Source organism: Apus apus, chromosome 26, assembly GCF_020740795.1.
Source record: "Apus apus isolate bApuApu2 chromosome 26, bApuApu2.pri.cur, whole genome shotgun sequence".
Taxonomy (NCBI): Eukaryota; Metazoa; Chordata; class Aves; order Apodiformes; family Apodidae; genus Apus; species Apus apus.
The window spans coordinates 5,326,747-5,339,507 of NC_067307.1; the positions used below are offsets into that span (position 1 = coordinate 5,326,747).

The 12,761-nt window shown below is 55.8% G+C and overlaps 1 protein-coding gene across 1 annotated transcript in view; it reads right to left on the bottom strand.

Moving 5' to 3' along the window:
* The window catches only part of NUDCD3 (NudC domain containing 3), a 32,173-nt gene that overhangs the window by 6,062 nt on the left and 13,350 nt on the right, over window positions 1-12,761 (bottom strand). Inside the window, exons 3-4 of the mRNA XM_051640701.1 lie at window positions 7,504-7,636; window positions 3,377-3,520 (exon numbers count right to left, since the gene is read on the bottom strand). Of these exons, the coding sequence (XP_051496661.1) occupies window positions 3,377-3,520; window positions 7,504-7,636 (277 nt within the window). The remainder of the gene's footprint in view (window positions 1-3,376; window positions 3,521-7,503; window positions 7,637-12,761) is intronic.

The following is a 12,761-nucleotide window of genomic DNA, read 5'->3' on the forward strand; positions in this document are numbered from 1 at the left end:
GTGTGGAGGGCAGGGCACAGGGAGGGCACCACAGATTGTTACTCACTCAGCCTCGTGGCTCACGAAGTGACAAGCTGAGGACTGTAATAGCTGCTCAAGGCAGGACTTGGTGACAAAGGCCTAAGCATGGATAACAAATGCTGGAGAGATGGAGAAAAAGAGAGGGAATGGGGGGTGGAATCCTCAACATGGAAAATAATCCCCAAACGTGTTGTGTGCAGCACCCAGCAGAGATTTCTAAAAACAGCTTGTGTGAAGTTATTTTAATCTCACTTTCGACAAGCAAGCGGGTGTGACAGGGAAAGGAGAGCACAGGGATTATACCCAGGACTGGGGCTTCAGCGCAGGCAGGGGCATGATCCTGGGACATGATCCTGGGACATAATCCCCAGCAAAAGAAGGTGGGGACAGAGCCTCAGCCACGCATGGTGGCATCAGCAAAGTGCTTCGTTTTGACACAACTGCGTGCAAATCATGAGCGTACCAAGGATGAGCTGGGTAACAGGCTGGTGCTGAGCCCAGAAAGGTAGAGCAATGCAAGGGGCTTTGCTGGAGCTGCTGGAGAGCGAGCAGACACGTGAAGAGGACAAATGGGCAAGAAGTCCAGATAGGACAGAAAAAGCAGCACTGGAAGGAGTTAAACAGCAAAATAACCATCCTAGGACAAGAGCTGGGGGAAGAAGAGAGACAAGCAGGGGGCAGGGGAAGCCAAGGACATGAAAGACAGCTGGAACAGCAGCCTGGAGAGCGCACAGATCCTAATGGTCCTTGATGTGTCCTACAAGAGCGCATGGGACCCAACAGCCTCTCTGCACTGAGCTGGGACTCTCCCAGATGGACACCATTAAGCACAGATCGATCCTGCCCACAGAGGTCACCTCAGACTCACAGACCTTGAAACCATGAGTACATGTGGACTTTTTTCCAGACAGAGCCACCAAGGTGCCCCAAGAAGTGACCAAGGTGGCCAGGATTTCCTCAGGCAACTGCAGCACTGGTTGAGTTCCATGAATCCGGTTTTGGCTGGGGGAAGGAAGCCAGGTGACATCTTGTGGCATCTCACGAGATCAAGACACTCCTGACTGCCACATCTGGAGCTCACACGGAGCTGCACAACACCTGGACCCAAACCCAGGTACAGAAAGGGCCCCAGGCCTCATCAGCCCTCCAGCCCAACCCAATCCATGAGTATGTGGCTGCATGTCTCCTGATGAATGAACTGTGAGGAACCATGGACCAATTTTTGCTACTCTGCACACAGAAAAAGGAGACACTTTTGGGTGAGAATTACTCACTCTGCTCCAGTTACCTTACAATTCTTCAAGTGAAATTTCATCCCACCATCAATATGCTGGCAGCCAGCTGGAGCTCCTCACCACCCTGCACTTGTGCTAACTCGAGGCAAGACCCAGTTCCAGGGTTGGAGGTAACAGGACGGTTCTGGTGCCACCGGCAGCGACTCTGCAAGGCCCCGAGTCTTGCTCCACCATCCCCATCCTCCCCCAGCACCAGCACAACCATTCCCTCCCTTTGCTGATCCTGGAAACACCCACCAGGGACTCCAGCCACCCATTGGGCCACCTCCTCTTGAACAGGTTTACTCCTTACCAGGATTGTTCCTCTTCCCAGACCAGCTGATTTTCAAGAAGCTTGAGAAAATTTTAAAGATGTAGGTTGATGATGCCACCACCTCCTTTTTCACATCCTTCCAAGGGCCTAACAGAGTTGGAGCAGCTCCTCCCTCCTGCAGGGACCTCACCCTCCTGGCAGCAGTCTGTCATCCTGGGTATATCCATACGGATCTGCCCCCACACAGCCTCCCCACACACCACCCTGAGCACATTCCCACTTGATTTCCCGCTGCAGGGGTTTGGTTTGGGTGCCCATCTGCTGCCACTCAGGTGACACAGGGCAGACAGCTCGGAGCCAACTCCCTCCCTGCCCAGGATTCATAACTGTGCCTGAGCCAAGCAGCTGGAATCCCTTCCAGGGGCTCACAGTAGCCATGAGAGCTCCTGAAATGCATCTCAGAAAGCCTTTGGGTGGAAAAGGTGAGGGCAAAGATGGACACAGGTGGCAAAGCCCCACTCCCAGCACAGGGAGGGGCTGGGAGAGCCCACACAGTGGCACAGCCCATGGCCAGGAAGGGTCTGCACAGCCCCCACCTTGGGCCAGTGCAGCTGCTTGTGGCTGGAGAGAGATAAGCAGAATGGTCAACCATCAGCAGCTGCAAAACTATCATCTGAAAGCACAGGCACGGGTCCTTCTCCTGCCTCCCACACTGCTGCAACCCCAACCACATGAAGGGGGGACCTTTGGGATGACAAAGCAAATTTGACATTTCCAAGTCACCATCAGCATCCCTGCTGGAGAGTGGTGGTAGACCCCTCCAAGCCAGAAGAACCAAGCCCACAAGGAAGCAAGGTCATGCACAGAGCAGCTGATGGCTGCTCAGCCCCTCCTGTGGTCCCCAGGCTGGAGGAGAGCAGCTGTCACCCCACTGTGGTCCAGGGCAATGGGGAGACTCAGGAGTCCTGCCCACAAAGCTCCTGATCTGGACAGTACCCTGCTGGGGTAGGCTGGGAAGGAGAAGACTTTGCTGTGACCAGTGGACTCCAGAAATGCCCCAAAGCTCATGCAGGAGTTTGAGAACTCTTTGACACTTGAGACCCCTGGCTTAGTTACAGCTCCAGCTGTGGACACAGCCTTGGGACAACAGAGCTCATCTCCTCAGCCTGGCCATTTGGAGCACACCCAAAATGAGTCCCCAGGCTGGAAACCCCCTAGCAACACACTGCTGGGCAGCAGCAGCCCCCAGACCACCTTGAGAGGGAAGGTGTGGGGTGGGGTGGCAGGCATGCAGTGAGCCACAGCGCTCGCCGAGGGCAAGCGGAGAAGTAGCCCCAGCGACTGCTTCAAACTGGGTGAGAAACCTGAGGCAGGAGGGAAATGAGTAGCAGGCAACAGGCATCTGCTGGGATGCGGGAGTAGGAGCAGGGCCAGGAGAGTCAGAGCATAAAGCTGGCAAGGATGGGTGCACTGCACTGGCCTGGTGCTGCCATGCCAGGGTCTCTCTCCATTTACAGACCCTGAGTGCCAGGATAAGAAGAGAGCGACCACCACTAGGTCATGGACATGCTCCCACCACCGCAGGGTGGAGCTTGGGGACCCTCCTCACCTGTCCCCAAGGACGTGCTGCTCTGCCAGCACTTCACCACACTGTGGGTACTCAGCCCGAGCAGCAGCTTGGGAGCTGGTGGCAGGGCCTAGATACAGGCAGGGGCAAAGTTAAACAGATGTTAGATGGGGAGAGCCAGACATGGCCAGATGTGGCTCCAGCTTCCAGCTCCTCCAGTTTTCAAAGCCAAGCCCTTACCAAAACACACTTCCCTGGCTCCAGGCTCCAGAGGGAACTCTCAGTGTTGATCTTGTGGGTGAGTTTCCCTTCCATGAGCACGCACTGGCTGCTCCCCTCCAGCACTGCCACACGGATCGTGCTGCTGCTGATATCCACAGACACCTGGAAACCCAGAGAGAGGGAAAATGATCAGGAAGGTTCCTGCTTGCCCTCTGGCTGTGCTAGTTGGGGTTCGGGGTCAAGTGCACTCGCTGCAGATGAGAGTGAGGAGCATGGAGGGAGAGGGTGGGAATCCTGCTACACCTGCAGAGCAAATAGCAACAGCTTGGAGGAAAAAGGAAACCCCTCTGGGGAATGTAAGGCAGATGGAGCCCTAGAAGGATTTTAGGCTGCACTGTCACTGCCCCGTGCTTCATTCTTCTCACAGAGAAATCAGAAAGCTCCTCCATGCAGCACCCAAAGGTGTGAGGTGTCCCAAGGTGCTGGGAGCAGAAGGGGTGCCCAGCATGGTAGTGATGAGCTGGGCAAAGCCCTGTGTCTCTCCCAGCACCTCCCCACCCAGTGGCAGCAATGTGGGGATTTCTCCACCAGGCAGGGCTGCCTGGCTTCATGTCCATGGCCAGAGCCAGCACTGGGCTGGGCCCAGATCTCCTGCTGGGCAGGGGTGGGGATGCTGTGGTACTGCTCCCTTCTCCCCACCCTAGGGATGAGGGGATGGGGCAGCTCTGTCCTCAGGAACAGGGCCAGTCCCCATCCCGCAGCAGCCATATGGGGAGCCCTGCTCTCACCTGCCGAGGCAGTGACAGGACTGTTCCCTGGGGAGACAAGGCAGGCTGAGACTTTGCAATGTGGCACGCAGTGCCCTCGGTCTCCAGAGAGACCATCTGCTCCCTCCTTTCCCCTCTGGCCCGGAGCTGCCACCAGCAGAACCAGAACCGGGAGAATCAGAGAGGATCTGGCCAGGAAGGGGCAGGTTTGTGGCCCCCAGTGCTGCCCCATCCCCAGCCCAAGAGGAGGAGACTGCAGTGAGCTTTGCCTGCATTCTCTCCCAGAGTTCCCCCAGATCTTTCTCCTGCTCTGCAGATCTCATTTGAAATGTTATTCCATTATCCAGTCCCTAGGAGACTTCCAGCAGCTCACTAGCTCTGCACAGGCAAGAGATGGGCAGAGCTGCTCCAGCTGGGGAGGGCACTGCAGCTGCACCTGATAGATAGCACCTGGGGAAAGCCCCAAACCCACCACAGGTGACAGCCTCAGAGCTGCCAGGGCTTGGACAGGACCGATGGGAGCATGACCAGGACAGCAGTGGCAGGGGATCAGGGAAGGAACACGAGTTCTGGCTCTGACAGATCAGAAAGGACACGTGGCTTTCATCCGTCACGTGGCCTCTGGAGAAGGCAGCTCCTCCTGGACTGGGAACATCTCTGGGGGAGGCTGCAGCGTAGAGCAGGTTCCTCCAGCCCAGGGCTGAGGCTCTCCTCTCCGCCACCACTGACTGCAAGGATTCTGGGCTCTCAGCACAGCACAGGGAGGGTCAAACGGAAAAAAACAAGCTGACCTCCAAGTTGCCTTCTAGGGGTTCTTCTTTAGGGCATGGAGGTACAGGGAGGCTGGAGATATGGAAGATGCAGAAGCAGCATCACTGCTGTGTGATCCACGGGGATGGGGGCAATCAACTGTGAGGGGTTTTGTTTATGGGCATCCTGGAGGGGCCCTGGGCCCAGCAGGGTGTTAGGAGAGGGAGGAGAGAAACTGAAATGGAAGAAGAGATCCAAGAGAAAGATCCAAGCCAGGCTGCCACTTTACTGCATGAGACACCATCACAACAACCACTTCTGCCCACAGCCAGCAAAAAGGCCCCTCTTGTCCCACCAGCCCAGACGTAGCCAGGATAGGGGACAGGAGCAGCCCAGGGGCAGCATGGACAGGAGCACAGTAGGCACCACCAAGGAGCCCTGTCCCCCCCTGCCTGAAGAGAGATGTCCATGTGGTGGTGTCCAGTGAGGGCAAGGCTTGACCTACATGGGTGCCTTGGTGGAAAACCCATCTGGGCTTGGCACCCTGGGGATGGTGGTCGGTCTGTCCAAGGGCTGGTCCTCCTCCCTTCATCCCTGCCATCAGCACCATCCCACTGTACTGTGCTGCCTGGAGCAAAATCAGGGTGGGCCAGAACCCCCCCTGTCTCTCCCCAAGTTCTGGTGCTTTGTCAGGAACCCAACCCTGGGCTCTGGCTTCCCAGCCTGGGGGGGCTGGAGCACCCACAGCCACCCACACCAAACAAGCCAACACCAGCCTATGGAGGGATCCAGCTCAGCTCCTCCAAGCCAGGCAAAGAGAGAGGCTCAGGGTCATTATCTGTGCTTAAGTGCCTGGATCCGTGGGCCCCTGTTGTGCTGTAAGTGGATCAGAGAGGTGGAGATGGTGGAGGAAGATGCTCCCACCTACCCTATCACTGGTTTCTGCTCCACATACACTATTTGGAGCTCCCTACAAGGAAACCTGAAGCTCACCCATGTGAAAATGTGCCATAGCAACAGTCTGAATCCAAAAAGGTGTCAGAAGGAAGATTTTGAGCAGTATTAGAGCTAGGCACACTCTGAGCCAAGAGACCAAATGGGGGAGATTTTTAATCTCACCTTGACAGGCAGAAGCCAAAAAAATCAGATATTTTTTTAAAAAAACAGATGAAGCTGTGTGAACATAGGGGAACACTTTTCTTTTGCAGGAACCCATCAAAGTGTCCCCAGGTCCATCAAGGTTTCAAATGGCTCTAATCCGCCCTGTTTTGACCCATGACCTCTCTCTGCTTTCAGTCCCTGTGGGCTGGAAGGGATTGAAAGAATCACTTTAAATTGAAAAGTTGGCTGGGCCCAGAGGGAGGAATGAACCAAATAACCTTGCAAGGAGAAGGGAAGTCCAGGAGCTGAACAACCAGTTGCCCCGGGGGCAGTATAGGCACAAACCTAAGCCCCCATAACCATCCCCTGACACATGGGGGCTCTTCCATGGTGGTGGCACAGCCTGGAGCCAAGGAAAGGGCCCATGGCAGCTCCTCCAAGAATCCACAAGGCCCCTGTGCTTCTGCTTCTGGGTGGCAAAAGATGGAGTGAATGAAGCCTGATGATCATCTGTTTTTTTGGCAAGAACACAAGTCCCCTGGCACAAAGGGCACTTCCCTGGGCAGGGAGAGGCATCGTGATTGCAACACGATGCAGAGGGATGGAACAACTCTCTGGAACATCAATCCTTCCAAGAAGCAGCCTGGGTTTGTTGGAGAGACCCACTGGGAGAGCTGCATCTCCTGGTGCCCCTGCTGTGACCGTGGCAGCCGTTTGCTCCCTCACCCCTCTGGTCCAGGCTGCTGCTGCCAATGACAGGGTTTTGGCATGATAAGGAGCTGTGTAGGCTGGAGCTGGTGAACAAACCCAAGCGTGCTCATTTCAGCTGCTGTGGAAGCAGAGGAGAACAGGGGTGGGGGTGAGCTGACTTCCCAAATGGAAAAATACAGGATCAGTCATGGAGAGTGCAGCACTTGGGAAAGACAGGAGAGTTCAGACCTTCAGGTCCATCTAACACCAGCCATGAGCATGTTCCTTTTGAGTCCCTCACTACGGAAAATCGGAGAAGCTCCTGCCTGGATCAAGGAGGTGGGACCTCCCTGCCCTCATAGGCAGCCAGGGAGAGGGTCTGGCTTCCCAGCTTGTGCCCCAGCCCACCTGCCCTCCACCCAGAGCAGGTCAAGTCTCCCATGGGCTATGCCTGCTCCAGTTCCACAGTGCCAGAGGAGCCATTCTGACTGCTCCTGCTGGCAAATGAAAGGCAGGAGACACTACACTCCAAGCTAGAGGGAAGCACAAGGGGATGGAGTGTCCATGCCCAGTCAGGCTCTGAAACCTGCATGCAAGTTTGCAGTCAGTGGCAGCAGAGGAAAAAGCACAGAAAGTGTCATGTGGTGCCAGGGAACCCTGCGGGATACCAGTCACACCAGGAATGCAGCCAGGCTGAGACTGTCCAGCCCCACCAGCCACTCACCAAGCACCGGAGAAAAAGACACAACCACCTCCTGGCTCCTCCAGCAGGAACGGCAAGGAGCCCTCCTGCTCCAAACACAGGGCACCCTGAGGGAAAGGCACAAACTGCTTTACCTGTTTGCCTTTTACAATGTGCTTGGGCACAGGCACTTTAATCTCCAGGTCACTGTAGTCTTGGGACCAGGCATAATTCTCTCGTACTGCTCCATTGTAGCTATCAGGGTTGGTCTGGAACTGCTCCTGTCTCCTGGGGGGGAAGGAAGGGGTAAGTGTTGAAGAGATCAGAGCCAGAGGAAACCTGCAAGCGGGGTGCAAGCAACAGAAAGGGGGGACAAAGCCTCTGCTCAGCCACCCTGCCAGCAGCCCCAATGCCTCAGGCCAATGCCCGGTCTCTGTGTTGCTGCTGGTCCTGTCTGGGATGGGAGAAGGTTCAAGTGGGCAGCCCCAGGAGCTGAGGGACCCTGGCCTCCATGCCCACTGTGGGTGACCCGCATACCCCTCTCCTTCTGCCACAGCTGAAGTCAGGCTGATGACAGGACAACTGCTGAGACATGGTCACTTGGCTAGTCCCCAGCTTCCTCAGCTCCAGCTGGAGCTGGGGACACTGTCACAGAGGGTGTCTGATGCCTCCTGAGCCACCGCCATGTCTGTAAAGGTGACAGTCCATGGGTTCACCATGAAAACACAGAGCTGGTCCTTGCCCTCCTCCTGATCTCAGCATGTTTGAGAGACCCAGCAGCTGCTGTGAGCATAGGGAGCTCAGGGAGCTGTGGAGCAGGATGCCTGGAGAGCCAGCCTGGCCCAGTACTGGAAGGGGACAACATGACAAGTGGGTGACAAGCAACACTTGGAGCAAAACACAGGGACCTCCTGCTGTGGAAACCTCAGGCGAAGGATGAGGGGGTGGCTGTGAGGGCAAGGTGGGATTTATCAGGTCGATAAGCCATCATCAATGCCGCGTTTCCAGCCAAGAATCGCCAGCACACCTGTGTCCCTTTAAATTGGTGACAGGCTGAGGATCTACCCCATGGCAACCTCCTGAGGACGGCTTTCGAATCAAATCAAGTCTCCTCTAAAGATAGCTGCGGCGCTAACAAAAGGCAGAGTTATTTTAAATTGTTTTGATACACACCTAGTCCTCAATCTGGAGCCGTACAAACACGGGGCTGCAGCGAGTTATGTAAGGAGGGGCCAGAGACAAGTGCCCCCAGGGGGCAACTGGCCCTGGGGACGATGTCCCCCTGTGCCCCGCTGCCTCCCCAACACACACCCGAGGTGCCCTCCCTGGCAGCAGATGGGGGTGGCTCCCCACAGAACAGCAACCAAGGATTATGTAAGATCCACCAATTTTAATTAAATTAGCCTCCAAGATGGTTCAGGGGTGTTGTTGAAGGGGCTGTGTATAAACACCCCCCCTCCCCATTTTCTTTGCAGGGTTTTACCTGCCCCATTACAACCTTCACTCTGGAGTGGCCCTGATCTGGTGATCTGGGCAGTGCCAGGGACCGGGCACAGGCTCCCAGCCCCAGGCTGGTGATTCCAGGAGCACTGCATCACTTTTTTTGGGGCATCTTGGCCTTGCCTGTCGGTCGCCCATTGGGTGCCCATTGCCATGGCAACGGGGTTGGCATGGCAGCACTGAGCCGGTGCTGGCACCCGGTCGCTCCAGCTGTCGGTTTCCCAACCGCCCCCGGATGGTGGGAGTGGAACAGGCTGGAGGGCAAGAGGGAGAACGATGTGGTGCCCCCGGGGGCTGCAGGGCACTATGGGACCACCAGGGGCTGCGGGACCCCACCCTCATCCCGGGGGAAGTAAAAGGGTTGCAATGAGACAGCACGTCCCTGAGCATTGTCTTACGTGTCCTCAGGTCCCCACCATCCCTGGTGGCACCTGGCCCTGCTCTCAGGTTGTGATTGCCCTGGGCAGAGCAGGGATGCTCTTCTGCTAGGAGCTGATGGCAGCTTGGCTGGCTCTGTGCCCTCGCGGGACGTGTCCCCGTGGTGGGGTCTGCCCAGGCACAGTGCATATTGGAGGAAGGCTGCATGTGGCTGTCTGTGAACCAAAGCACAAACCTGACTGGGGTTTAAAATCTGCTGGGTTTTTAACTCCTAAGAGTTCCTTCTAATGGCTATTTACTTCCAGCCTGTTTCTCTCCCAGCCTTCCCTGGGAAAAGCTGGAAGGCTAAAGGGGGAGGCAACGAGCTCATGCTTGGGCCAAGGCTTGTTAGAGCAGATGCAGAGCATGGAAGGTGGGAGAAAACCCACCAGGGCACAGGCATGTGTGGGTAAGACACCTGCTGCAAACACCTCATGGCCACAGCACAGATAAATAGGATCTAAATAGGATCCCAGGGCAGTCACTCCGCCACAAAGCCACCAGGTCTGTCCTTCATGTGTCTCCTCTTCCTCGGGAGGAAAGTGCTGGGGCTGATTAGACCCTGGCCAGGTCCTGGACGTTTTAGCCCTCCTGAGAGCTCACCAAGCACCATCTCCTTGCCCTGAGAGGGCACAAGTGACTTCATGGAAGCCCTGGGAGGAGTCACTGTTAACTGGATTACTTCCACGGGGAAACTGAGGCAGGACTTGCTCTGCAATGACTCTGCTGAACTTCTCTTCTTGTGGCACAGCAGCTGAACAAATGACAGCCCCAACAATCCCCACAGAACAGCTCTGTCCTCGCTCCCTCTGTGTAGGAACTGGAGCAGCCTAGGGTGACAGAGGGACATTTCATGGCCACCCCTGGTGCCATGTGCAGGCTGACAGGGATGAGTTCTGCCCTGCTGCCTTGTCCTCACAGCCCTGGGCTGGCCAGGTGACATGTCCCAGCCAAACCACTCGTGTGCTCAGCCAGAAGTTTCCCCTCATCCCTAAACCTCCCTCCAGCCACAGCTGCTCATCATTCTCCACCATCTCCTCCCTGACAGCCATGCCCAACACCTCCAAGCCATTCCCACAAGGCACCATCACCAATCAGCTCTGTTCCCATTGTTCAAAATCCTGGGATGCGAAACCAAAGGGTCATGACTTCATGGGGGATTGCAGGGACATTTCACAGAGGCCTTGGTATGCTCTCCTCCAAGTTGACATTCCTGCTCTCAAGCAAAGGAGGGTTTGGAGTGGGGAACACAGGCCTCAGCCTTGTTAGGTGCCTCTGACAAGTGGCTGACAGCTACACCATCTCCTGGAGCAACTCTTCCCTTCCTGGATGTTTTCCAGCCAGATCCTTGCTTGCTCCAACTGTGCTTAGCACATGCCACCCGTCATGCTGGTGGCACTCAGGAAATTGGACCCAGCTCCTTGGCTGGGAGGCAGATTCCTTGCTGGCCCCAGGAGGCAGCCGCAGTGCCAGGCAAGCTGTGCCACCACTGAGGTGGCTCCCCAGCCGAACCTGTCCTTCATGTCACTTCCACAGCACTACTGAGCAGTGGGTGAGACTATTCCCTATCCCAACACCATTGCCAGGAGACATCCCTGTCCCCAGACCCACCAGGGGAAGTTCGAGGTTGGGGCCAAGCAACGTGTAGGTGGGATGGTGATCATCCTGGTGACAGCGGAGCTGCTCGGTCACGGTCAGCTCGCTGGGCCACGGAACTACCTGCTGGGCCGAGGCAGGTAGTGACATGGCTGAGGAGAGAGGGTGAAAAAGCACCAGCTTTTAAATCCAAGGGTTTGGCACCGTGTGCACTTGGCTGCTGGGTGGTGGGGATGGTGTGGGTGGGTCTGTGTGTTCTGTCTTGTTCTATTTTTGCTTGCAATGTGTCATTTTGGGGGAGGTGAAACCTTTAACAATGCATGGTGGAGAAGCAGCAGATCTGTTTTCCACTCCTCGGAGCTGCACCGCTCAGCTGTGCTGTCACCAGAATCTGAGCTGTCCCGGGGGACCTGAGGAGAGGTGGCAGTGTCACCAGGAGGCACCACTCTAGTGAGGCAGGGCTGGCCCCAGCATGCAGGCTGGTGGCCCCAGGGTCAAGCCACACAACAGGGCCCATATAAAGATTTCTGGGTATTTCTTATTCCAGGATTTCCAGCTCTGTGGGCTGGTGCTGCAGGAAGAGCCGTGCAGCAAGGCAGCAGAGCTGTCCCCTCCTCTGGGCACTCATGTCCTCAGTGCGCTGATGTCCTCATCTCCAGCACCAGCTCTGCAAAAGCACAGACCAAGAGAAGGACCCAAGCGCTGAAGGATCCGATTCAATGTTTTACAGCAGGAGTGGGACAGCTCAACCAAGCTCTTCTGAACTGAAGATTTTTGGTGCAAGAAGGCAGAAGCTGAGGACAAGGTCCAGCAGCAGGACAGCAGCCCATCAGCCTCATGGTACAGGCTGAGTGGGGAGTAGGGGTGTGCAGGTGCCATGGGAACGAGTTCACACCGGCCTAATCCCAATGGACTTGTTTTTCCTTCATCAACAGAAGAAAAGGAAAAAAATTCCAAGGATTTTCCAAATTGCTGAAGGAAACCAAATCTTCTTAGCCTGGAGTATTTCAGCTTTTGGAAGCAGGATCCCTGGCCCCTTGGGACTCAGGGATACCCAGGTGTGCTACACATCCAGTGCTGAGCTCAGGGTGGGTATCTGCACCATGCTGGCACCCTAGACACCCCCCAGTCACTCAGCATTCACAGAGAGCTTCCCTGGAGGCTGGCACCACTTTGCTCCTAGTCAAGGTGAATTATTTAGGCAGCATTAAGGAAAACGTGTCAAGCCAGCTAAGTGATGCAGATGTGGAGGCAGGTGGAGAAAAGAAAAAAACCTCATCAGCAGAAGCTGGACAAGGGGGACTGGCTATAGCTGAAGAGAATGGTGTGGGGAGGAAGCTGGACTTGCACTGCCAGCCAACCAAGCCACTGCGTGCAGAAAGGGAGACCCAGATCCACTTCCCCCTGCACTGCTGCTCCTGAAGTAGGTGTTTGTACCAGTCCTACCATCACCACATCCCCTCAGGCCCCACAAGCACATCCCAACAGCAGAAGGAAGCATCTCCCCTCCTAGAGAACAGAGAAACCAGAGGGGCAGGGTGTTGTACAGAGCCACCCTGCCAGCAAACAGCAGAGGAAATACCTCCCAGCTCTGTATTTGAACGACTGTCAGAGGCCCTGTGTGATGCATGAAACTTTATAGAATCATCATAGAATCACAGAATCATGGAATCATAGAATATGCAGAGTTGGAAGGGGCCCATCAGGATCATCAAGTCCAACTCCTGTCTCTTTGGATGGCACCCCAAGCATCACCCCACGTGCCTGAGAGCATCATCCAAACACTTCTTGAACTCAGGCAGGTTGGTGCTGTGACAACTGTCCTGGGGAGCTTGTTCCAGTGCTAAACCACCCTCTGGGAGAAAAACCTTTTCCTGGCATCCAAACTAAACCTGCCCTG